Raw genomic sequence first — 26,205 nt, forward strand, 5'->3', positions numbered from 1 at the left:
TTCCTCAAGAAAAAATAACCCTTATTGGGATACTCCTTTAGGCCAGATTACTAAATAGTCAGACCTCAGATCTGGCTTCATTGGTATGCTTTGTTTAGTCCAGGTAATGTTTAAAATTTTTTTAGCTAACAGTTAAAATCTGTGAGGTGTGTGTGGTGTGTGTGTGTGGTGTGTGTGTGTGTGTTGTGTGTTAACATAACTCTCAGTTTTTAGCATGCCAGATTTGCAATTTCTTTTATGTAAGCAGAAGATCTGGCAAGACTGGTTCTACATCCCTATATGGGTACTGTCTGTTGAAGTGAAGTTATTGCCCCTTCTAGAAGGGGGGCATACTCTCCAGAACACGGGGGGTAAAACCCAGCCAGGGGGCCTTGAAGGCATTAGAGTTGTGAAGCCTGTCTTAGACCCCTTCTCCAGTGCCCTGTCAAAAAAGGGAAATCATTTTTCAAAGTAAAATACTTTGTTCACTAAAAAGTTGTTACTAATTTTTGTATCAAACAGGTATCTAAATATATTACTTATTTCTTCACTGGCTTACAATAGGATTCTCAAATGCTTTTATCTCCTCCATGGTGACCTAAAAAGAGGATTGGCCTAAAAGACAGAAGGTGAGGGCTCCAGGGTTAGGCCTGTCTCTAGCCATCTGCAGTACTTCGTTGGACCCCAGTTTTCATATCTCTAAAACCTATACGAACCTGCCAACTGCCCAAGGCTCTGTGATCTCTGCCACTGTTCGGTTTCCAGTGGTTCAACACACAGTAGCTTAGATTTCCCAATTTCTATAGTTTCTTTGTCAAAAATAATAATAATTTATCGTAGACTCAAACATGTTGATGCACGGAGGGAGTATGTATGCAACAGAATATGCAGAAAGTCCCTTTGTAAAGATAAGAATTACTCCAATAATCACCCTCCCATTTTATCTGTCTAGTTTTCTGAAAGTGCAGCCAGTTTGTGGGGCCAGTCTGACCACAGTCGTGGAGGACACTTGCACTTGATATATGAAGTAGAGTTGTTAATAAGAGGACTCAAGGATGTTTCAAAGAACCCAGGGTAAAGTCTTCAAAATCCCTTGTACGTAAGGCTGAAAAGTGGAGAAGGGAGGAGGGTTCTGTGCTGAGTCTTAGAAATGCCAATCCCAAGCCCTCTCACTGTATTGCCATTTCCTAAGCCAGTATGTGCAGAAAGAGTTAAAGGGCCTTGAGCCTTAACCCACCATTGGGGAGTGTCTTGGGCACTGGAGAGAATCTGGCACAGGACATGTTTTCATGGAACTGCTTATCAAAACTAAGCTTCTGCCATTTCATTTAGACGGGTGGATTGGGTGGAAAACTGGCACAGGGATCAGGAAATCTGCCTTCTGTTCTTCATTCTGCTGCTGTGTGACCTATTTGCAGGTCATTCCCCCACCATGTCTCAGTTTCTCCATCTGTAAAATAAGACGATGAAATTAATATTCTTTGTATAAAATGTTAGAAAGCTCTTCTGATGATTTTCATCAAAACTACTGCAACGGAACATTTTATTTTATTTTTTTATTAAATTTTTTTAACGTTTATTTTTGAGACAGAGAGAGACAGAGCATGAACAGGGGAGGGTCAGAGAGAGGGAGACACAGAATCTGAAACAGGCTCCGGGCTCTGAGCTGTCAGCACAGAGCCCGATGTGGGGCTTGAACTCACGGACCGCGAGATCATGACCTGAGCCAAAGTCGGCCTCTTAACCAACTGAGCCACCCAGGCGCCCCAACGGAACATTTTCATGGGGGCCCTGTCTTCATCCATTCTTTGGTTCACTCTTTTCTAGTGCCTTCTTATCTGATTGGAGGAGTTTTTCAAACCAAGGCCTTTTAGACCACTTGCTACCTATTAGTGGGTTGTGTTCCCACCTAACCTTCATGTTAACACCATCCCCTGCTCTAAAAAGAGAGCAGTAGAGGTTAAAAAGCTCTTGATTCCAAAATAAACAATAAAGTTTGGAAACACTTAGACCAAGATAATTAGGAAAATGATGTTGAATAAAAGATGACATTAGACCTAGTATAATGCTTAAATTAGAATCTAGTTCCTAAAAGCACAATCTCCAGTTAAGTGATCTGTTTTTAAAGGTTTTATTTTATTTTTTTAAAGATTTCATTTATTGAAATCTTCTGATCACTCCTCAGTTCAGGCTCTACTAATGGGTTTTTCTTCTTCTTTGAGAATCATATTGGAAAAGACTTCTATCAACAATTTACTATTTAGGAACACTTGAACAAAGGACCACTATCTCACAACAATTAATGAAGCTAACTAATCAGAAAAGAAGACTTAAATCCCCTTTGAAATATCTACCTATGTAACACAAATTCATTTTCCTAAAATAGCAAAACCCACATATAAAACAAATGTATAAGGTACCAGGATTTTTATGCTCTTTCAAAACTTGAATATAAGTGACCTATTTTGGGCAAGAAATCAGAAATTCTTAAGAATGGAAATGTTGAAACCCCAGATTCTGTTCTAAAACACATTTTTAAAAGAATTAGTATACTGAAAAATGCTGTATTTTAAGTATAATAACAGTCTATGGAATTATCACATCATATCTCAGTGATCGTTATGGAACACTGATCTCTTAGGCATTAACCCAGGAATTTTCTCCAATAATATTATCATTTGTAATAACAATAACATTGAGTAGATCACAAAGTGCTTTCAATAGATTATCTAAAGGGATACCTAAAACCCTGTAACCTGTGTAAAAAAATCAAGAGTGAAATAAGTGGCTCACCTAAAGTGACAAGCCCAGAGTCTTAGGACTTCTGTCTGAGTTCTTTTCACTACATAACATTAAGGCTGTCCTTTATGACTGCCTATTTTCCTGTAAAAACACCTCGTTTGGAAAGAAGAATAAATACATAAGGCCTTCATCTCTTGCCCCTGCGATTCTCTCAGCTCTCACATCCAGCTACAGAGTTTCATTTTGAGTTTGTGCTTTTGTATTCAGTCTCACAGCACAAGCCCAACTTTAAATAATTGTCTCCTATCTTGTATGAAACTACACAAGTGCTCACAGAAAAGGTTCCTAAGCTAGCAGCACTGTTTACTGCTGGGAACCAGATCATATTTTAAAAAAAGCTTTTTTTTCTTCACTCCTTCTGTCTTAACAGCCACTGCTAGTAGCACTAAACCAGATGAAACTAAACCAGATGAAAAGCAGGTAGTTCTGAGATGCCGGGTTCTGTTCTCCAGTAGGCCCTCCAAACTAGCAAGTGGGGTACTGGGGAAGAGTGGATGTCTCAGCTAAAGTAGATTGGGTTTTCAGCAGGTGGCGCTGTTTCCTCCAAGTGAGCAGGACATCTATGCCCCCCAGATGTGGGACACTGTTCCCCATTATTAGCAAATGTCCAGTATTTGTTCTTTTTTCTCAATGGACCTTGCAAAGTTTTAAACCAATCTAACATTGAGTTGGAGACAAAAGTGAGTTGTGCAAACTGAGAAACTGGTTCTCACTGCTCTGTAGGTCATCATGCCACCAGGTTGGCTGGGATGTATCTGTTCCCTCTAGAGTAAACCTGCAGTCCATTTCACCGTTAAAAACACAATGCTTGATTTTTTTCCGTCCCTGTTTGTTCTGGAGTCAGTCACACATAGGCAATCTTCTATGAAAGAAAAAAGAAAGGCAGAAACAATTGTGTAACTGTCATTACCGCCAAGCATGTTCATTCTCTCACTGACCAAGCGCTTTAATGTCTGTGGACACATGCTTCTGGAGGCCTAACCAGATAGTGAGGATAGTGCACTGGGAATAGAGGATTTATCACTTGGCTGCCGGTTTACTTGTGAGGAAACACTGGGAATTTATCTCTATGCCCTTGGAGAATTGCTTTACTATACATCAAGACTTAATTCACTGATTCTTCAGTCCCCTTATTACATAGTCTGCTCACTGGACTTTGTACTGAATTTCTTCTTTGTCAATTTTATTCAAGAGGATTTATTCCAGAAGGCACCCTCTGAATGAGAGAGCTGGCCTCATGGGAAAGGACTCCTTATTTTATCATCACATCTGCAGATGACCCAATGGCCACATTTAGCAACATCTTAGATTATGCCCTAAAGCTCTGCCTGCACAAATCGCCCTTATCCTCTTTAGTTTTTCCCTCTATGATTTTGGAAAGGATTTGGTAGAAATGGGAACTGATTTCCTCATTTTCAAGAGCAAAGTACACTAAATATTCTGCCTGCACACATATTAGTACTTTAAAAATACCAGCTTCTTGGGGCGCCTGGGTGGCTCAGTCTAAGCGGCCAACTTCAGCTCAGGTCATGATCTCGCGGTACGTGAGTTCGAGCCCCGCGTCGGGCTCTGTGCTGACAGCTCAGAGCCTGGAGCCTGTTTAAGATTCTGTGTCTCCCCTCTCTGACCCCCCCTGTTCATGCTCTCTCTCTGTCTCAAAAAAATAAATAAACGTTAAAAAAAATTAAAAAAAAAATACCAGCTTCTTAATTTATGTTCAATAGCTGTTCTTTGAATCGATAACATAAGGAAAAGGTTATCTCCCGTGATCCAGAATTCCATTCTTCTCCTTAGTAGACCAGTACTACCAAAATATTTTAGTCAATTATTATTCTATTATCTTTTGAATTTTGTTACTAAAAAACTGTGGAAATCCAAAAACAAAAAACAAAAATTGCTAACATTGGTTAGCATAACCAAAATACTAACATAATGTCTCACAGTGAAGAAAAAAAACTTATGGGAACACATTAAAATTTTAGTTTTGAAATGTTACCAGTTTTAGGTTTTCTAAATACCATTTTACCCTTGGTAGGTGCAATGAAATGGAAACACTATCATATTCTTTGATAAAGTGAACAGGTATGTGAATGTGAGGCATTTAGTACATTTCATTTTGAAGACCCGGTACACTGCATCTCTTCCTAGGAAGGTTCAAATCATGAAGTTAAACATCTGTATTTTGTAAACACCACTCTCAAAGTTCTCTCTTTCTCTGAAAGTTGGAGGCTGAGAGAATGAAGCACAGATCCTCTCCAGGCCAAGTGTTGCATCATAAGCCCTTCGCGATCAATAAGAACATTGTGGTGGTTATTTCATAGCTGATTAACTTATATGTCTACAAGCCAACACTTGACTTGAAAGGCTGGTCTGGTTTCTCGCGGTGCAAGCATGGCCTTTACTAGCCTGTCCTGGCACCAAGTTCTGGGACTGCTCTTTCCTGACCGCAACCAGGGTACAGCCCTACAGTTTCATAGTGAGTAACCCATCAGCTGGAGCCTGCACTTCTGTGAAAGGGCATTTTGTCTTTTAAGGCAGTACCATGATGGCAAGATAGTTAGCATTAGAGAGAGAAAAAACAGAATTGAAAACCGCATCAGATATCTGGTTGTGGACTCTTTGACTTTGAAGAGACAAAATGTGGTGGCTTTATTTTTCTTAATAACTGGGATAAATGCAAACAATTACAGGTAATTGAGCATTTAATGATGAGATGATGTAGAAAGGCATAACTTAATAAAAATTGTCCATGTGTTTCTCAGTTCATTTTTGAAACACACTGTGTTTCTTGGCTTTTCCGTAATTGGTTTATATGGTATTGTATTTTAATTCATGTCAGGATCTTAGAATTTCCTCTTAAGAGTTTTTGTATTCTTCCTTGCAAGCTTTCTGTTTCATTTTTAGGGAAATGGAATCCTTGCGTCCTGTAGTTGAAGTATAGTTTTATAGTGTTCGACATTACTTTTAATTTTACCAATTGTAGGGTAAATAAACCATTGTATACTTAGGAAAAAAATTGGCAGAAAAGCAGAATATGTTAAAGACTCTTGCTTTTCATTGCGAGTGAGATTTCCCAACTGGAGCTTCTCTGTTTTATTTTGCCTCTGGCTAACATCTAAAGATCAGTAATAAAGCTCTATGCAAATACTTTCATGTATTTAAAGAACAATATTTTGACACTCATTGATACAAGCAAAAAAATACAACACTAAATTAGTGTTCAGGAAACAATGAATACATTGTTCATTCATATGAAATGAATGTGAAAAATGTTGTGTTATATTAACAGAAAAGATTTCCCTCAGTTTGTGACCTTTAGTGTTTGCTAAATGATATTACTTACGGTGTTGTGTAGTAATAGACAATTTTTTATTGTTAATAATGAGTCTTGAGCAGTCATTGATACTTGTCAGACTACTGGCAATTTTAGTCACCAAAAAATAATTATTCTCCAAAGTCTGGTAATCTGAAGTAGGCTTTGCTAAAGATTTTTAAAAACATTTTTTAGACATTTTTTGATTTCCAAATACTTGATAAGTTAATGTTTTGAAAATGTTAATTCAGTGTATTAAAGGCTTGTTTTTCGAGATTTCATCTAGATTTATAAATACCCACCCCCCAAAAATCTCTTGTCACCATCTATGTGTTTTCAAAATAATTGAACTTTTAGGAGCGCTCTTGATTTTTTTTTTTTTAATTTGGAGAACACAAAGGGGCTTTTTGTTCAATTTTCAGTAGTGTGAAGCAGTCCATCTTGGAAGTGGAGTTGTCCCTACATTATTGTTTTTTATATATTAGTGGAATTTCTTTCCTCCTGTATCACTAGGCTCCAATATTACTGCTACAATAAATGTTGTCTTAATTGCTTCCCTTTTCATCTCTCAGTCAAAGATATTACAGAGTCAGCATCTGGGAAATAATTATGATAGCAGAAACATTACACTCAGGGATAAGACCAAGTCAGTAAAGGCAATTTGACCTCCCAGAAGAACAGCACTGTTTATCTTGGGATATTTTTATATTTAACAACCAAAAATTAAAGGCATAATGATTAAGTCTGAATCTGTTCAAGTATAGTTTTAGGAGTATTGAGTGGTAGAGTGACTTTTAAATTGAAATCCTGATTTTTGTAAATGAAGACATTGTGGGGAAACACATTTGAAATGAGTTTAAATGAACAAGTTAAATGGAACACTAATTCCGTCTGCAGTCTTCAGAGGAACTCAAAAATGGGCAGTCAACACTGCTTACTGGGATTAAAAAACAGACTAAGAATTCTCTGGATCTCTCCTCTGCTCATGTGCAGTAATCATCTCCTTTGTGCTCTTGTATCTCCTTTCCTGCTAGCATTTGTCTCATTTGCCTTCTGTTATTTTGGTTGCTGTTAGACACATGGCAGTCTTCTGTATGGATGCTAAGTTCTCAAATGGTGCCTTCTTGCCTCTGGCACTGCCTTCTTTCACTGAATACAGAGCCTAACAAATGATTGGTCCCAACACTGAGACTCAGCAAAGTTCTGAAAGTCTTCTTCCAACTGCAGCTGTCTTCGTCTGAGCTTATTGGCACAAGGAGCAGAAACCAAGTCAGAGAAATGCAAGTAAAAAGGGATTTCTCATAGAGTGTTGGGATAATTTACAGGAACTGGGAAATGAAATCTACTTTACTGTTTGTCTATGCATCTCTCCCCTCAACACCACCCAAACCTTGTACTCTACCTTTTCCCACTCCTCTACCCAAATAGGTCTTTGCTCTGCTCTGCTTCTTCTGTAGGCCTCCCCTGGACTTCAGCAGGGCTGGCTGACTCTATGTGACAGTCAGACAGCCCCAGTGCTCAGTGCTGTGGCATTCATTCAGTCTCTGGGTCTCTTACTACACACTCTTTTAAGACAGACTGGCCTAGAATATGTCAGGTCCCCATCCATGATAAGGGATTTGGGAAGGAGGGAAGGTATAGAGACAAGTCACCTGGCTTAAATACAGCTGCCTGATTCACTCCCTCAGCAAGAGCTGTAAGGATAGTCTTGCTTAGGAGGAAGGTTTTAGAAAGATTCCATGCCTAATGTCTTCTGGAAACTACCTAGAGTTTATGTCTCAGAAGTTCTTTCTTAAATCCAATGTTGAACTTTTAAAACCCTTTTTGTATATAAATGTTGGCAGTCCATAAGTCAGGCACAGCATCTACATTGTTTATCCCTCCCTGATACACCATCAGACTCTAGCAGAGTGGCACCTAGCACCTATAAATAAGTATTCTATAAATACTTAACTGACATGGCCACAGAAGTCCATGCAGCTATTCCTAACAACCGTTTCTAATAGAATTTTCACATGAAAATGCATGTTCATGTAATGCAATAAGAATACTGAAAGAGGAATTGAGATTCTACTCCCAGCTCTGGCACTAACCAGGTATATGACTTTAAGCAAGTCACATGATCTCTCTGGTTTCAGTTGCTTCACCTTTAAAATGAATTGAATTGGATGAGAACATCTCTGAGGCCCCTTCCAGCTATAAAATTCTGTGGCTCTGACTAACAGAATCAAGATTAAATTCACTCCACCCTTTAAGTCTCCCCTCCCTGTGCCGTATATGGGTGCAAGAATTTGATCATGGAAATGAACTAGATCCTCCCAGACACCAGTAACCCTCTCTAGCTATATAATTATCATTGTCATCATCATCATCATGATAAATAATAGTCTTTGAACACTTACCATGTCTCAGGCACTGTTCCAGACACTTTACCTATATTACCTTATTTAATCTTAAAAACAACCCTATGAGGTAAGTACTGTTATTGTTCTCATTTTTCTGAGGAACTGGAAGATTAAGGAACTTGCCAGAAGTTTCCAGGTGAGTCCTGCCTGGAGCTGGGGTTTAAACACAGGTGGTCTGATCCCAAGTCTGAGCTCCAGCTACAACAAGCAGTGGTTCTCAGTGTGGTCCCAGACAAGCAACCCCAGCTTAGGCAAACTTCTTAGAAATGCAGATTTTCAGGCCCCACCCCAGACCTATTGAATCAGAAACTCTTGGACTAGAGGAAGCCAGCAATCTGTTTTTAACCTTATAGATGGTTCTAATGCACACTAAAATTTGAGAATTCCTGCCTCCTCTCCTCAACACTGTATTTCAGCATACCCATAAGTGGTTTTCTAGGTATTTACTCCCCAGGTATTCTAATTGGGGAATAAATAGTTAGAGATGTAGTACTGTCGCCCATTTGTACATGGACAAGGCAAGCATTCAAATACAGGTGACCATAAATTAGGAGCTAGTTATACTGCTTTTCAAGCTCTCTATCTCCTAGTTAACATCACAGATGAAGTCACTGCCAGAAAAGTCAGGAGGTGGAGACAATTACAAAGGAGGGAGGAGAGGAAGATTATTCCTCCAGCTCTGCTACAGAGATGAGCAGGCCTCCTCCATGGAGCTCCAGGAGAGTCTTTGACAGGTTAAGCACATAGGTAGGGCAGTGCATCCCATAGCAGGTGGACTCTCCTTCCTCACACGAAGCTGACCCTTCAGCCCTGACCTGTCCTGTGTAGTGTCCACTAGCTGCATGTGGTTACTGAGCACTTACAGTGTGCCCAGTCTGAATGGAGATGTGATATAAATGTAAAATACACACTGTACTTCAAAGACTTAATACACAAAAAAATAAGGTAAAATATTGTGATAATGTTTTATATTGAAATGATACTGTACTGTATATGTTGGATTAAATAAAGCATTAAAATTAGTTTCACCTTTTCTTTTTACTTTTTTTCATATGGTTAATCGAAATTTTAAAATTCAGTATGTGGCTTGGATTATATTTCTATTGTTTTATTTTTTTATTTTTATTTTTTTTAGCATTTTATTTATTTTTGAGACAGGGAGAGACAGAGCATGAACAGGGGAGGGTCAGAGAGAGGGAGACACAGAATCTGAAACAGGCTCCAGGCTCTGAGCTGTCAGCACAGAGCCTGACGCGGGGCTCGAACTCACGGACTGCGAGATCATGACCTGAGCTGAAGTTGGCCGCTTAACCAACTGAGCCACCCAGGTGCCCCTATATTTCTATTGTTTTAGACTAAGCTTGTAAAGTCCTGTCAACATCTCCCATAATGCACATAATATGGTGTGTATATAGTTTTTATTTACTGGTAACAATGATTATCAAACCTGGAACTGAGAGATCTATGGCAACACTGGGACCTGTTATTCAAGGGAGCCCAGAACAAGCCCAGAAGTTGGATTCCAAAGGTCAGAGTCAGACTGAGGCAGACCCAGGTGGCCAGGACAGGCTTGAGGGATAAGGTCATAGAAAAGTCAGAGCTGGCTTCCCAAGAACATGTTCAGGCCAGGAACTATGAGCAGGGAGATGGGCGATCAGGGGGTCATGAGTATAAAGTAACTTCCTGCTGCATGCCCACAGCTTTTATATTGTTCCTGCTGAGCCAGGAACTAATTCTAGAATGGCTTACCTGGGTATGCGAGTGGGAACAGGTAATTGGAAACACCTGGTTGAGGTAGGTGGCTGGGCACGCTCCAGGAAACAACCACTCTGAGAAGTATGTTGTGACAGTAGTGATGTTAGGGCCAAGTAAGAGTATTTGTTAAATTACAGTGACCTGAAAGTGAATTTCCATATTCCAGGTGTTAGTCTGCAAATTACTGTCACCCTCATATAAACCTAATGCCACACAATGTTAAAGATAGATGGAGCTCTATATAGAAACTACGAGCTGAAGCAATAATGCTTATATTAAAGGCAGCCATAGTCATTTCATTACTATATTGAAACAATCAGCTTTTGTGATAGCCATCGCAAGATAGGCCTTTGTGGTAGATTTTTTCTAGAGATGGCTGCAATAATCCCTCCTGTTCTGCAGGCCCTTTTGCACTGTGACTCCACAGCTCTTCTCATAAAGAAGGAGATCCATTTCCCTTTTGTAAGAATTGGGACTGACCCTATAAATAGTAATATGAGAGGAAGTGAGGTCTTATTAAGACCTTATGAGACCTTGCAGCTTCTGTTTTGTAAAAAGCTTGAGCTGGACAATGAGAGATCACAGGTTTGGAGGACATATGGAGGAGAACTGAGCACCAAGGACCTAGGCCTCTGAGGGAGGCCAGCAACCCCAGTCAGATCACCTTGGTCACAGGGAGCAGAGTCGAGCCATCCACCCCAAGCCCTCCTAAATTACCAGCTCATACAATCCTCAGCCGTAAAAAGTTTAAACCGTGAAATGTTAGGATGGCTTAGTAAGCAGATTAGACACGTGAAGCATCCCTTATTTGTATGTGGATTTTACATTAAAGTTCTTTCATACATGATTTTTACTCACATAATTTAGGGATACATATAATTGCTTAAAATAATGCCTTATGTACTCAGAATATATTATGTTATACATACATACATACATACATACATACATACATACAAGATGTATGTTTTGCTCAAATTAATTTTGAGTCCTAAAAGGCCACAAAATGGTATTACAGAGGAATGAAGAATACCTCAGTATACCCACCTTTATACTGCAGAATGGCAAGAGGATGTTGCTGAAGGAGGAACAAATTTTGCTGTCTGTGACATAGCCTCCTAGCTGAGAGTGCAAATTATGATCTGTTGTAAAGGCAGCAAGGAAGCAATGATTGCCAGGTGGTACCATAACAACCTTGTTGTTTATGGACTATTCTGCAAGCCACACTAATCAACTAATTGCTGAAAAACGAGGACAGCCATGAGTTCAATGAGAGGCTTTTGAGAGAACTTTGAAAGGGTGCCCTCAGTGTACTTTCCCTGTGCCTCATATGATTCCTTCAGCAAATTTCCAACCTTGTTCAAATAGTATTAATAATTTGAAAGGCACTACTCCAGGATCTGTACCTGAGGTGGGAGTGAAGAGAGGGTTGCAAGGAGAAGAAAAGGAGTAAAACAGATGAATAGCACATATCATAAGGAGTATTTATTATTCAAAGAAAAATACATAGCTGGAGCTCAGTTTATTGTTCTCCATAGATTTAAAAAAATTATAGGCAACATATTTTTGTTGAGTTTGGTAAAAGTAAAGGTGGGCAAATTACAGTCCATGGGCCAGTTTGACTGATTTGTAAATAATGTTTTATTGGGATGCAGCCATGCCCATTTGTTTTCTGTACTGTCTGTGTTCTTGTATATGTTCTTGTGCCACAACAGCAGAATGGAGTACTCATGTTAGATATCATATGGCTCACAAGCCTAAAATATTTACTACATTGCCCTTTAAGAAAAAGTTTGCTGACCCCTGGATTAAAGAAAATAAATGGAAGAGTTGAGCTAGAAGTAATCAGGAAAGATATGGAAGAGAAAAAGAAAATCCATCCAGAAACTGAAGCCCCACTAGCAACAAAATTTAAAAACAAATGTTACTGAAAATAATCAGGTGAACAGGCAGGAAGAAACCACATAAATAATAGGGAAAAGAACAGCCTAAAAATGATTCAATAGGGTGTAATAGGCACAGAAAATAGAAAAACAGAGATACAACATGTGCATAATTGGGTGCGCCTGAAAAAGAAATGGAACAATAGAAGAGATAAAATATACTCAAAGATTAATAGAAGAAATAATACATAATCTGTATCTGCCTATAGTAATCCCAGAAAAAAACTGATTCAGGATGATTAACACGAAGACTATGAGCTTTTAGGTTTTCTCATTGTTTCCAGAGGAAAACTAACCCTTGCCCTTGGAATTTGTACCTTGATGTGCAAATAGGGATAGAGGGCAGGGCCCAATTTTGACACAAAGCCTTTTTCTTTCAGTGCATATTATATCAATGTAAATAATGTGTTAATAGCAAAAGTAAGAAACAAGAGCTCTATAGCTTTCTAAATTGTGTTCTGTTATTTTATTGTTTTTATTAATTTATTACCTAATGATTCTTTTCAGTAACTTTGTATCTTTAAAATGTCTGAGAAACTCTATGAAAGGAATCTACAAAACCACAGTATTTTTGTCCATGAAGAAAATTACCTAGATTGAGAAGGCCTTAAGGCCAGCCTTTGTTTATACTAGATAATTTTCTTGATATAGTTTTATTTATAGAGTCATTTGGTACCTGTTTCCCAACTATGTCTTAGTAGGGGGTAGTCTCCCATACTAATGCTCAGACTACATATGTGGGTACTACAAAGCATAAAGCCTGACATAGCGCAAGACTACTTGAACTCCTGACCTGAACTGTATAAATACCAAGCTGTTATCATGAAGACAGCTACTAAAGTTAAAGACAAAATGTATGTGAATGGAGCCCCAGTTGGCATTTTTTATTGGGATTTTATTTCCATTTGTTCAAATTCCCTTGATTTTTATTGGAATTATTTCAATAGACTTTCTCCCCCTGAAATATATACAGTGTATGTGTATGTATATGTATATGTATATGTATATGTATATGTATATGTATATGTATACACGTATATATGTATATATATACATAGGTTCTAAGATTATTTTTATGACAGTAGCACATAAAGCACAAAGCACAGGACTGGAAAAGCAGCAGTCCAATAAACATAGTTAAACATAACCTTGATTAACAAATCTTGTTATTCATGGATGACAGCTCAGTTAATAAGTGTTTGTGGCTTGGATACTGAACTGGAGGTTAATGGCGAGGTGGAAGCAATTGTAGACTCCAATTTTTAAGACAAACACACCTCACACCCCAAAAGGCATGCATGGAATCAGGTGTAGTTAGTCGGCTGTGGTGATGTACTTTGGGTGTTCTCCTTCACTGGTCCAGCTGTGAACAGCCTCCAGAGCTACCAAATCAAAGAAAGCGGAATGATCCTTCACTACCTACTTCCGCATTCATGATTTGAATAGCCAAAGAGTACATTTTGGGACAGAGTGTTTTTTCCTTGAATTTTTTTTATTTTGACTTCTCTAAATTAGATTTATAGAACAGATATGTTCTGTCTATATTATATAGTTACCAGAGAACACATGTCCAATTTAACTAATATTTATAACCATCTACACTTGGCCTTCAATGTCAATGGTATGGTGTCAGATTTCTTCTCTACATCATGTGCCTTAAAGCAAAATGAATGTGAGACATGATTTGAAAACTTCACTTTTCATTCGCCATTAAGGGATATTTTTATGTTGAAGAATCTGAAGCCTTGGTACATTCCTTAACTGTCTTTCCTCCCTGTGGGATGGATTAAAAAGCAGGAGATTTTTTTTGTTTGCACTGGGTGATCAGGTCACGGCCGAAAGTAAATAAGTATCTGAGGAAGTGGATAAGTCAGTCATATCCTTAAAGGGCACTGAAAGAATGTGGGAAGACTCTCTTTTTTCTCCTTCATTCCTGGAGAGACAAAGAGAGAGGACTGACATCTAAAACATGTAACCTCAAATTGTTTCTATAGTCAGACGTCAAAGCCGAGTGGCGATTTGATCACAGATTGTGGCCTGCTGTGTTATGGGTCATATGTTCGCATGTGAACAGGAAGGTGAGAAGTGGTGAGCTTTTGCCTCAGTTGTGCTATCCATCAGAGAATAAATGGACCAAATCAACGTGTGCAGCTGTATAAGGAGGTGAATGGCTGAGTACTTCTCACACAGGGGCCTTTGTGTCCTGGACATGATCTAGCATTATGATGGGATGCACTGGGCCCTCGGCTCTGTGGCAAATTACTAACCATTATCACACCCAAACACAAGATCATTTATCTTCTAATCCAGAATGTCACCTGTTCTTCATTTACCAGTCAATAACCATTAATTATGCTCAGTGGAAATTTAAACAAAGCCCTTTCCCTCTGTTAAAACCAGTAAACTATTCAGTAATAACAAATAAATCTGGGGTTGTATATCCTTTCCCTTCCCATTCCAGACTGGAGTCTGGTACAATATGAACTTTAGAGGAAATGCCTAGAAATTGATAGTCAAAGGCCACAGATAGTCTGATGGAAAAGAAAAGAGCAGATTCTTGGCACCCACTTTAGTGAAAGTGAGAGTCTCCTACTGATCCCCAGATTCCCGTCAGGGAACAAAACAAGTACCAGGGAACTCGTGCCTAGTGTTTAAAGTAATCTACCATTAACGAGTAATCATATTTTCTCCTTTTATTTTTAGCAAGCTCTTGCTTTCTTTCACACGACTAAAAATATAATTTTTTCAAAACCATTCTAGCACAACATAGTGTTTCAAAAGAAATAAGCTGAGCAGTCCTGAAAGACCTATTTTAAATGTTATTTTTAGAATGGAAATTTGAGTAAAACACGTGTAAGTGTATACACTAATCCCTCAGAAAAATGTTCAAATAGAAATTGTAGCCAGAAGCATAATTTAATTTTTCCTAAAAACTCTGAAAGTATTTTTGAAGAAAGCCAAAACAAGCATGTGTGTGTGTGCGTGTGTGTGTGTATGTGTGTGTGTTGTGTGCGTGGTGTGTGTGTGTGTGCACACGCACGCGCACTCAGGGAAGATGGGAGGGTCAGCTTAGTTGGGGAAAGGATGGCCAAAGGGCAGCTCAGTCCCAGGGAAGCCAACAATACTGTGTGCCACTGGTCACGTGGAAACTCAGTGAGATAATAGGAATTATATTTCAAGGACTAGATCTTGGGCTTTTGTATGGGATCTGAAGGAGAGGTCAGAGTTTCCAGACAAATGAGGGAAGAGGGTATTCTAAGCTGCAGGAACTGCACATGCAAGGCACAGAGACACTGGGAGGGTAGACCCCCACCAGGCCTGTGCTAATGCGCATGTGCCTTGGTGCCCATTACAAAAGACAGCCCTGTGAGGACCTTCACAACAAAGGGGGCTGAGCACAGGGCTTGGCCAGCACAGCTGGGCTGCATTTCAGAACCCACTAATCCTCTCAGCCTAGAGCATTTAATAGCTCATCCCTGATTCAGGAGGTACAAAGATTTTGTAAACTCTGTGTTGCATGGACTGTCCCAATAAAGAGAACATTGCACTTTTATGTCTTTTAAAAATTGATCAAGTTTTGGGGCGCCTGGGTGGCGCAGTCGGTTTAAGGCGTCCGACTTCAGCCAGGGTCACGATCTCACGGTCCGTGAGTTCGAGCCCCGCGTCGGGCTCTGGGCTGATGGCTCAGAGCCTGGAGCCTTTTCTGATTCTGTGTCTCCCTCTCTCTCTGACCCTCCCCCGTTCATGCTCTGGTCTCTCTCTGTCCCAAAAATAAATAACGTTGAAAAAAAAAAACAAAAAATTTAAAAAAATTGATCAAGTTTTATTACTATACTAATTTAAACATTTTTGAAGTGTTGCTCATCAATTGTGTTCACCAACTGTGACTCCTAACGCAAAATGAAGCTGCAGAATTTCATTAATGTCAGCAGAACTCTCTCCTAGCCAAGACAGTTTCTTTAGCTACTTTCGGTATATCACTGACCTGAATCTACTGCCATTGTCCCAGCCAGTGTACCCCATCTCCAAGGCATATACAATTGCCAAGGTATCATCTTCCATAGAACAAGAATATGATTTGAAATAGTCTTGTATAGACCAAAAATACAAATATTCACAAGAATAACTTAAAGGGAAAGAATCATTTTTTTTTATTTTTCAGAAGGAGCCACAAATTCAAATGATAAAGAGGAATTAAACTTTTGGGTTACATTCTCTAAGAAAAAATAAATTGCCCCATTGATTACAGCAACTTATATTTCAGCTCCATAGCAGCTGGGGAGACACCAACCAAAATAGTTTTCTTTAAATGTTACAGGAGTTTAATACACATAATATTGGGGACTGTGTTCTAATGAAGTGCCTATTACCTTTGCCCATTTTATTTTGAAAAGTGGGCGAGAATGATGAAAAAACACCTTTTTTTTGGCTTGGATTTTTATTAAAGAGGCATGCTTAGTCAACTATAAGCTATGATTTTGTTTTTAAATCTGTGTCTTGTGTGCAACAAAATCACAAAAAGTAATGTACAGTTCCAAACTATAGAAACTGTAGTCCTGTATAGCTACTGATAAAAGTTACAACTGAGTGAAGCCAGGCTATGACAGTTGCCACCAGTTTGTGTCTCAGACATGCAGCTGCATTGTTGCCCAACTAAAGACTTCTCATTCCTGTGGAAAAAGTGCACCACCAGTATGATACCCCCATTGAGTACCTGACCTTGAAATGCTACCTGATGAATCCTGAACTCTGGTGAAAACATTCTTATTGCCACTCAGATAACTTTTTAAAAGTGGCAGTTTTGTTCATCACATGATTCTTTTCCCATTAATGATTCTTGATTATTTGCTTTTTGATGTCAGCACGTTGGTAAATTTCTAACCTTATCATTAAAAATTTCGTTCTACTTTTGAGGAAAATCATCTGTCTTTAAAAATGACTTTTTCTTACCTTCCGTCCATGATATTAAGGAAAATTTGGCAATACTTTTTAAACTCTTCCTTTCTTAAGTATATATAAAAGCTTCTTTGCCACAGATACTTGTTCCTCTAAATTGTAGCCCAAAGACCTGCTGTGTGGGAATCAAGATGCCTAAATGTTCTCACGTCTACTGAGTCCAGACTTCTGTGTCCCGGGCATCTATACTGAGATGTTCCACAGATGATTCTCATGCACATTCAAGTTTGAGAACCACTACTGTGATGGTTAGAATATTGTGTTAAATTCATGCTCATTTTCTAGCTGTGCAGGTCAAAGAATTCATATAAGGAGAGCATTAGACAGAGGCAGCTTTTAATGCCTTAATAGCCCATGTAAGTGAACCAAAACCTAAGCCAGAGTCCATGCACTCAAATCCAAGAAAATGAAACTTAAGAACAACCAATCACAAACAGCTATCTCCACTTTTTCAAATAAGGCAACTGTGTAAACTAGAGTCAATCAAAAAACTTTTTTTACTGTGCTTCAGTGTCTACTCTATGAAAACCCTACTCCTACTTTCTGTTAGTGCAGCGCTCCCAACCTCCTTTGGTTTAGTTCTGCCCTATTTGAATTGATGTATGCTCCAATAAGCTCTTGAAAGAAAAATTTTTTAATGTGCCTCAGTTTACCTTTTAGCAATGTCCATATCCAATTACATGCTTTTGATAACATTATCTTTCCCAAGGGGCAACTGGATGCATTCAACTTTAACTTGGATTTGCCTCTCTCTTTCTAGGCTATGTGGCTGATGTTGCACAATGATGAGCCAGAGGATTTTGTCATAGCTACTGGGGAAGTCCATAGCGTTCGGGAATTTGTAGAGAAATCATTTTTGCACATTGGAAAAACCATTGTGTAAGTAACTAAGAGTTGATTCCTGGTCATTTATCAGACATTTGCCGGCAAGTTTGTATAAGTGCTTGCTATCCACCTTGGTTTTGTCTTTTTCCCTTTTTAGTCTCTTGTAAAGCAAGACATGAGTTTCAGTATGAAGCAGAGACTTTGTTCTTCACTGCCTCTTTTTTTTTCTTTTTTCAAAGTTTTAATTTTAAACTTTTTACAAAGGTTAACACATGGTTTACTGTGATTTTACTGTAGGTAATTCTACTCTTACCAGATCAATGTGATAACATTACACAATCTTTTTTAATACTGTCATTTATATTTTAAAATTTTGAAACCATAAAAAACTTACAGAAAAATTTCAGATCCGTTACAAATGATCTTCTTTTCTTTGAACCATTAAGAGAGTAGATTGATCCATCACCCTGGACTTTGTGTGTATTTCCTACAAACAATGACATTCTCCTAAACACAATAAACCATCAAAATCAGGAAATTCACAGTGATAAATTGCTACTGTCTAATCCTCAGATCTCATTTGAGTTTTGCCGACTGGGACAATGCTATACTTTATACCAAAATGATCTGGTTTATAATCATGAATTGCATTTATTTGTTGTTACACAAATTTTGGAGTCAGATTTTTATTGGAATATTTGAAAGATTTGTCAGAAATCCTTTATTATAGATGGAAAATTTTTCTGTCTTGGTAATTTTTATTGTGATTGTATACATACACACACACACACACATATAATTTGCTGTTTTAATCATTTTTAAGTACACAATTCAGTGACATTAAGTATATTCACAATGTTATGCAATAATCACCACCATCCATCTCTAGAACTTTTTGATTTTCCCCAACTAAACTCATTCAACAGTAACTTGCCATCCACCCTCCCCACCAATCCCTGGCAACCTCCATTCTACTTTATGTCTTTATGAATTTGCCTATTCTTGGTACGTCATATAAATTGAATCATACAGTATCTATCCTTTGTGTTTGGCTTATTTCACATAGCTTTATGTCTTCATGATTGATCCATGTTATAGCCTGTTTCAGCATTTCACTTTTTTTAGGAGTGAATATATTCCATTATATGCATATACTACATTTTGTTTATCCGTTCATCTTTTGTTGAACACTGGGTTGCTTCCAAATTTTGGCTATCATGAATCATGCTACTATGAACATGCATATTCAAATATCCACTTGAATCCCTGCTTTTAATTATGTTGAATAGTAGAATTCCTCCTAGGTCATATGGTAATTATATGTTTAACTTTTTGAGGAGCTGCCAAACTGTTTTCCAAGACTCATTGTTGAAGTATAAAAAAAAGACTTCTACTTTGAGCTATGATAGAATGACAGAAATCATATTAAACCTTCCATCTTAAAAAAAGGGGGGAACTACATAAATATATGAAATAATTATTTTAGACATTGAACAACAGGCAGTGCAAGTCTGTGATCCCTGATAGAAAAGAAACAAATGAGGTGAGCTCTGCAATCACTCTGAGCCTCTTCCTGGAGGCACAGTCTCAACCATGGGACATGGAAGAGGCACTCCAACAGAGAACAACTGTTTTGCTGAGTTGAGGAGATAGAGGACAGAATTGAGAGAATCTGAGGCACCTAACATTATGGGGTAGAGTTCTAGAAAGGTGGGCTCTACAAAGAAAAAAGAACTCCAGAAATCTACATAAGGACCCCATTCAGTTTGTACTGAATAATAAGATGTAGATATGCAAGAAGAATTCCGTAAATTTAGACAAAGAACTACCTGGAAGCTGGGAACTGAACAACATTTCGTAGAGCTTACTCAAGTCTGGGAGGCATTTGTGTTTCAGCCAGCCTTATTGGAGAGACCTTGTTCATCACTCAGAGAAGCAATTCAGATTCCAGAGGGCTGTTTCAGTAATGTGACTAATCCTGAGAGTAAAGCCTACTCCAGACTTTGGCTTACAAAGTTTAAATACAAACTTCAAAAGGATCAACCTGGACACAAATAACAGCCCCTTACTAAAACAAAGCCCAACGTTCTTCAAAATAAGACAGTAAAATCTAGACTCAACAACATAAAATTCTTAATGTTCAGCATTCAATAAAAATTAGTAGGAGTGTCAAGAAGCAGAAAAATGTGACCTATAATCAAGAGAAAAGTCAATCAATAAAAACAGTCTGAGGAATAATAAAGATGATGTTACGAGCACCCAAGGATATTAAAACAACTATTGTAACTATGCTCAAATATTTTAAGTAAAACATGAATTTAGTGAGAAGAAAGAGGGAAATATATTTTAAAAAATAGCCAGATGGAACTTCAAGAGATGGAAAATTAAGTATCTGAAATTAAAAATTCACTATTGGCATCAAGAACAGATTAAATATTGCAGAAAATACTGTTGAACTTATAGTAAAAATAAAATGATCAAAGATGAAACACAGAAATAAAAAGACTGGAGAAAAAAATAACAGAGTCTTGGTGACCTGTGTTACAATAGCAAACAACCTAACATGTAATTGAAGACCCAGGGGAAAAGATGGTAGGGCACAGAGAGAGAATTAAATATGGCCAAAATTTCCTCAAATTTGGGGAAAACAATAATATCACAGATCCTTAAGAGGCTTAATAAATCCCAAGCAGGAGAAATAAAAAGAAGATCTCACCAGGATATATCATAATCAAATTACTAAGAATAAACACTAAGGAGAAAATCTTAAAGGCAGCCACAGAAAAAAAGAGAATTATTTACAGAGGAACAAATGAAAGCAAGTTTTGTTATAAGAAACTATGTAAGACAAAAGACAATAGAGTAACATCTTTAAACTGCCAAAAGGAACCTACAACCTAGAATTCTATACCCAGGGAGGCTATTTCAAAAATGGAGGTGAATTAATACTGTTTTCAAACAAACAAGGCTTAAATGTTCTATTGTTAGCAAACATTTAGGCAAAAGAAAATGATATTAGTTCAAAGCGTGGGTCTCTATGGGGAAATGAAAATCAAAAGAAATAGTAAATTGGGAAAACATAAAAGGTTTTTTCCCTCATTTTAAAATTGAAAAGGTAATTGGTTGAAAGTAAAAATCATAACATTATGAAATTTCTGATACATATAAATAAATTATATGACAACAGTGGCATAAAGTATGGGGCAAGATGGAAGCATTTAATCATTATATGTTTGTAAGATACTTACACTAGATGTGAATTGATACAAAATTATTCAGAGATAGACTGCAGTAAGTTTAAGTGCATACTACAAACATCAGAGACTACGAAAAACAAAATGAAAAATAGCAATAAGGCAATAGTGGAGTTAACACAGAATCCTGAAAAGTGCTCAGTCTAAAAGAAAGAAGGAAAAAGGAATGGGAACAAATATCAGATGGGATGAATAGAAAACAAGTAGTAACCATATTGATAATACATCCATTGTAAATGCTTTAAAGGCAGATTTGTTGCACTTGATAAAAAGCAATATGCCATCTACAAGAGACACACATTAAATGTAAACACATAAGTTAAAAGTAAAAAGAGATAAAGAAAAGCATGCAAATACAAATCATAAGAGAGCTGAAGTAGCTATATTTATATGCAATGAATTAGACTTCATTTAATTAGAAGGAATGAGTCATTTCATAATTTTAAAGGGATCAATTCATCATGAAGACATAACAGTTTTAAATGTACATACACCCCATTACCATTACTTCAAAATACTGACAGAACTGAGGAAAAATAGACAAACTGTATATTTGAATACTTCAGCACTCTTCTCTCCATAATTGACAGAACAAGTAAACAGAAAATCTTTAAGGATATAAAAGACATGAACAACATAATTAATCTACTTGACCAAATTGATATTTGTAGAACACACCACCCACTGAGCCCAGAACAGCAGAATATATTGTGTGTGTGTGTATATAATAAATATAAATATATAATGTATATGCACACAAATACACTTGTGTGCATACACATTCACCAACATAGACCATATTCAGTGCCATAAGAGAAGTTTATAAATTTTGGAGTATTAAAATTGCAAAAAACATTTTCTGACCAAAGTGAAATTCAGTTAGAAATCAGTAACAGAAAAATATTAAAAATTCCCAAACATTTGGAACTTGAACAACACACTTCTAAATACCTCACAGGTCAAAGAAGAAATCACAAGGGAAATTAGAATATATTTTGAACTAAATGAAAATGGGAACAGCATGCCAAAATTTGTGGGATACAGCTAAAGCTGTACTTAAAGAGAATTTTTTGGCTTTGAACACCACTATTTAAGGAAGGAAGGAAGGAAGGAAGGAAGGAAGGAAGGAAGGAAGAAAGGAAAAGAAAGAAAGAAAAGAAAGAAAGAAAGAAAGAAAGAAGAAAGAAAGAAAGAAGAAAGAAAAAGAAAAGATCAGAAGATCCCAAACCAGTTATCCAAGCTTCCATCATAAGCAGCTAGAAGAAGAAGAAGAAATTAAACCCAATACAAACAGAAAAAAGAAATAATAAACACAAAAATAGAGATTGATGGAATAGAAAAATAGTGGAGAAAATCAGTACAATCAAATCTGGATAAACTTTTATCTGATGGGGGAAAAAAAGACACAAATTATAACATTATATTTATTTGAAATGAAAGAAGGAACATCACTACAGATCCTGCAGATATTAACAGAATAGTAAGGAAATACTATGAACAATGTTTGCCAATGACTTTTTCAAATTAGAGGAACTGGACAAATTCAACAAAAGATACAACATTGCCAAAACTGACTCAAGAAAAATGGAAATTTTAGCTGTATCTCTGTTAAAGAACTTAATTTCAAGCATTTAAGGAACAAAATAATATCCTTACTATACACACTTAGGAGAAAGAATACTTCCTAACTCATTTTATGAGGTCAGCATTACCCTGATAGTAAAAACAAAAAATATTACAGGAAAAAAAAGTGTACAGACTACTGTTCCACATGAAGATAGAAATAAAAATCATTAAGAAAATATTAGCAAATTGAATCTAGCAATATATAAAAAGTCGATACACCATGACCAAGTGGGATTTATTCTAGGAATGCAATGAGTTTAACATTTAAAAATCAGTATAATTTAGCATATTTAAAAAAACAGAAAAGAGAAACCATGTGATTTTTTTTCAATAGTTGCAGAAAAAGCATTTGAAAAAAGTCAGTGACTATTATTGAAAAAAAAAAAAAAAAGATGGGGCACCTGGGTGGCTCAGTCGGTTAAGCGTCCGACTTCGGCTCAAGTCGTGATGTCGCGGTCCATGAGTTCGAGCCCCGCGTCGGGCTCTGTGCTGACAGCTCAGAACCTGGAGCCTGCTTCTGATTCTGTGTCTCCCTCTCTCTGACCCTCCCCCATTCATGCTCTGTCTCTCCCTGTCTCAAAAATAAACATTTAAAAAAATTTTTAAAAAAGAACTTTTTTTAAACTATATTAGGAACTGAAGGAAATTTCCTCAAGTTGATAAATGGTCTCTCAGAAAACCCCACAATTAATATCTTACTTAATATTGACAGACTGAATGCTTTTCTCCTAAAAATCAGGATCAAGGCAAGGATGTCTGCTTTTATTATTCTTTTCAAACTTATCTTGAAGATCCTAGCCAAAAATAAAACAAGAAAAATAAATGAAAGTAAGAAGTATATCTGTCTTTATTCATAGATAGTAGGATGGAGGACATACAAAACTTTAAGTGTTATACCAAAATAACTACTAAAACTAACATTCAACTATTTATTTATTGATCAATTTGTTTAACAACGTCGCAAGATACAAAATCTATACATAAAAATCAATTTTATTTTTATGGACTGCCAGTGAACAATCAGAAACTGAAAATTTTTAAAAACCACAATACCACTTATAACAGAATCAGAAAAACATGAAATACTTAGAGATGAATTTAATAAAATATATGAAAGATTTGTACACTATAACCTGAAAAAACATTGATGAGAGAAACCAAAATAGCCCTAAATATAAGGAGTAATACACCATGTTCTGGGATTGGAGAACTGAATATTAAGATGTAGATTCTCTTCAAATTAATCTACAGATTGAGGTGCTCCTGGGTGGCTTGGTCGGTCGAGCATCTGACTTCGGCTCAGGTCATGATCTCACAGTGTGTGAGTTCAAGTCCTGCGTCAGGCTCTGTGCTGACAGCTCAGAGCCTGGAGCCTGCTTCGGATTCTGTGTCTCCCTCTCTCTCTGCCCCTCCCCCACTCATGCTCTGTTTCTCTCTCTCTCCCTGTCAAAAATAAATAAACATTAAAAAAAAAAGTTTAATCTACAGATTGAGTGCAATCACAATCAAAGTCACAGTCTTTTTTTTGGTAGAAATGTACAGGCTGATTCTAAAATTTATATGTAACTTCAAAGGATCTAGAATCTTGAAAAAGAAGATCAAACTTCTTTTAACACTTAATCTGCATGATACCCACAGAAAGATAGATTTATAGATCAATAGAACAGATTGTAAAGCCCAGAAGTAGACTCACACTATACCATCAGTTGAATTTTACAAAGATGTCAAGGTAATTAATTGGGGAAGGATAGTCTTTTCAACAGATGGTGCTGGAATCATGAATAGCCATACCATACGGAGTGGAAAAAAATGAAAATCCATAAATCACACCATACATAGAAATTAATTGAAAAGGATCATCGCTATAAATGTAAGTGTTAAAATTAAAACGATTAGATGAAAACGTAGGGGAAAGGCTTTACAACTTTGCTGTAGGCAAAGATTTCTTAAGTTGTTTTTCTATTAGGTTGAGTTATAAGATTTTTATGCTTTGCAGATACAGTCTCTCAGCCCATGACTACCTTTTAAATTTCTTAATAGTGCCTTTCAAATAGCAAAAACTTTACATTTCCATGTAATTCAATTTATCATTCTTTATGGCTTTTGGTTGCTATGTGTGTTTGCAGTGAATGTATCAGTTTGGGGTGAAGCCAAGGATTTCTTAGGACACCAAAAGCAAGAACCATAAAAGGGAAAAAAAAAATAACAAACTGAGGGGCGCCTGGGTGGCGCAGTCGGTTAAGCGTCCGACTTCAGCCAGGTCACGATCTCGCGTTCCGTGAGTTCGAGCCCCGCGTCAGGCTCTGGGCTGATGGCTCAGAGCCTGGAGCCTGTTTCCAATTCTGTGTCTCCCTCTCTCTCTGCCCCTCGCCCGTTCATGCTCTGTCTCTCTCTGTCCCAAAAAAAATTAAAAAAAAAATAACAAACTGAATATCACAGTTAAAAATCTCTGCTCTTTATAAAGAAAATGTGAGATATATACACAATGGAATATTACTTAGCCATCAAAAGGAATGAAATATTTCCATTTGCAATAACGTGGTTGGAGCTAGAGAATATTATGCTAAGTGTAATAAGTCAGTCAGGGAAAGACAAATACCATATGATTTCACTTATATGTGGAATTAAAGAAACAGAACAGATGAACATACGGGAGGGGGATAAAAAAAAAAAAGAGGGAAGCAAACCATAAGAGACTCCTAAAATAGAGAACAAACTGAGGGTTGAGGGAGGGAGATGGGTAAGGGATGGGCTAAATGAGTAATGGGTATTAAGGAGGGCACTTGTTATGATGAACACTGGGTGTTGTATGTAAGTGATGAATCATGTTGTATGTAAGTGATGAATCTACTCCTGAAACCAACATTGCACTGTATGTTAACAAACTAGAATTTAAGTAAAAATTTGAAAAGAAAAGGAAAAGAGAATGCTAAACAAATACACAAAAATCAACAAAAAAAAAAAACCCAAAACAAACAATACACCTCTGCTCTTTGAAAAGTGACCATTAAGAAAATAAAAAGGCAATAGGGCACTGGGTGGCTCAGTTGGTTGAGCGCCCAACTTCCGCTCAGGTCATGATCTCACGGTTCGTGAGTTCGAGCCCCGCATCGGGCTCTGTGCTGATGGTTCGGAGCCTGGAGCCTGCTCCAGATTCTGTGTCTCCCTCTCTCTGCCCCTCCCCCACTCACACTCTGTCTCTCTCTCTGTCTCAAAAATAAAATAAACATTAAAAAATTTAAAATAAAAGAAAAAGGCAAGCATGGTCTAGGAGAAATAAGTGTAATACTTACATCAGACAAAGGACTTATATCTAGACAAGAAGACAAATAACTCGATTAAAAAAT

General features: G+C 37.3%; 1 protein-coding gene across 1 annotated transcript in view; it reads left to right on the forward strand.

The window, feature by feature from the left end:
• The window catches only part of GMDS (GDP-mannose 4,6-dehydratase), a 636,799-nt gene that overhangs the window by 493,192 nt on the left and 117,402 nt on the right, over positions 1 to 26,205 (forward strand). Inside the window, exon 8 of the mRNA XM_030314966.1 lies at positions 17,914 to 18,032. Within this exon, the coding sequence (XP_030170826.1) occupies positions 17,914 to 18,032 (119 nt within the window). The remainder of the gene's footprint in view (positions 1 to 17,913; positions 18,033 to 26,205) is intronic.

The sequence above is a fragment of the Lynx canadensis genome, chromosome B2, assembly GCF_007474595.2.
Source record: "Lynx canadensis isolate LIC74 chromosome B2, mLynCan4.pri.v2, whole genome shotgun sequence".
Classification (NCBI taxonomy): domain Eukaryota; kingdom Metazoa; phylum Chordata; class Mammalia; order Carnivora; family Felidae; genus Lynx; species Lynx canadensis.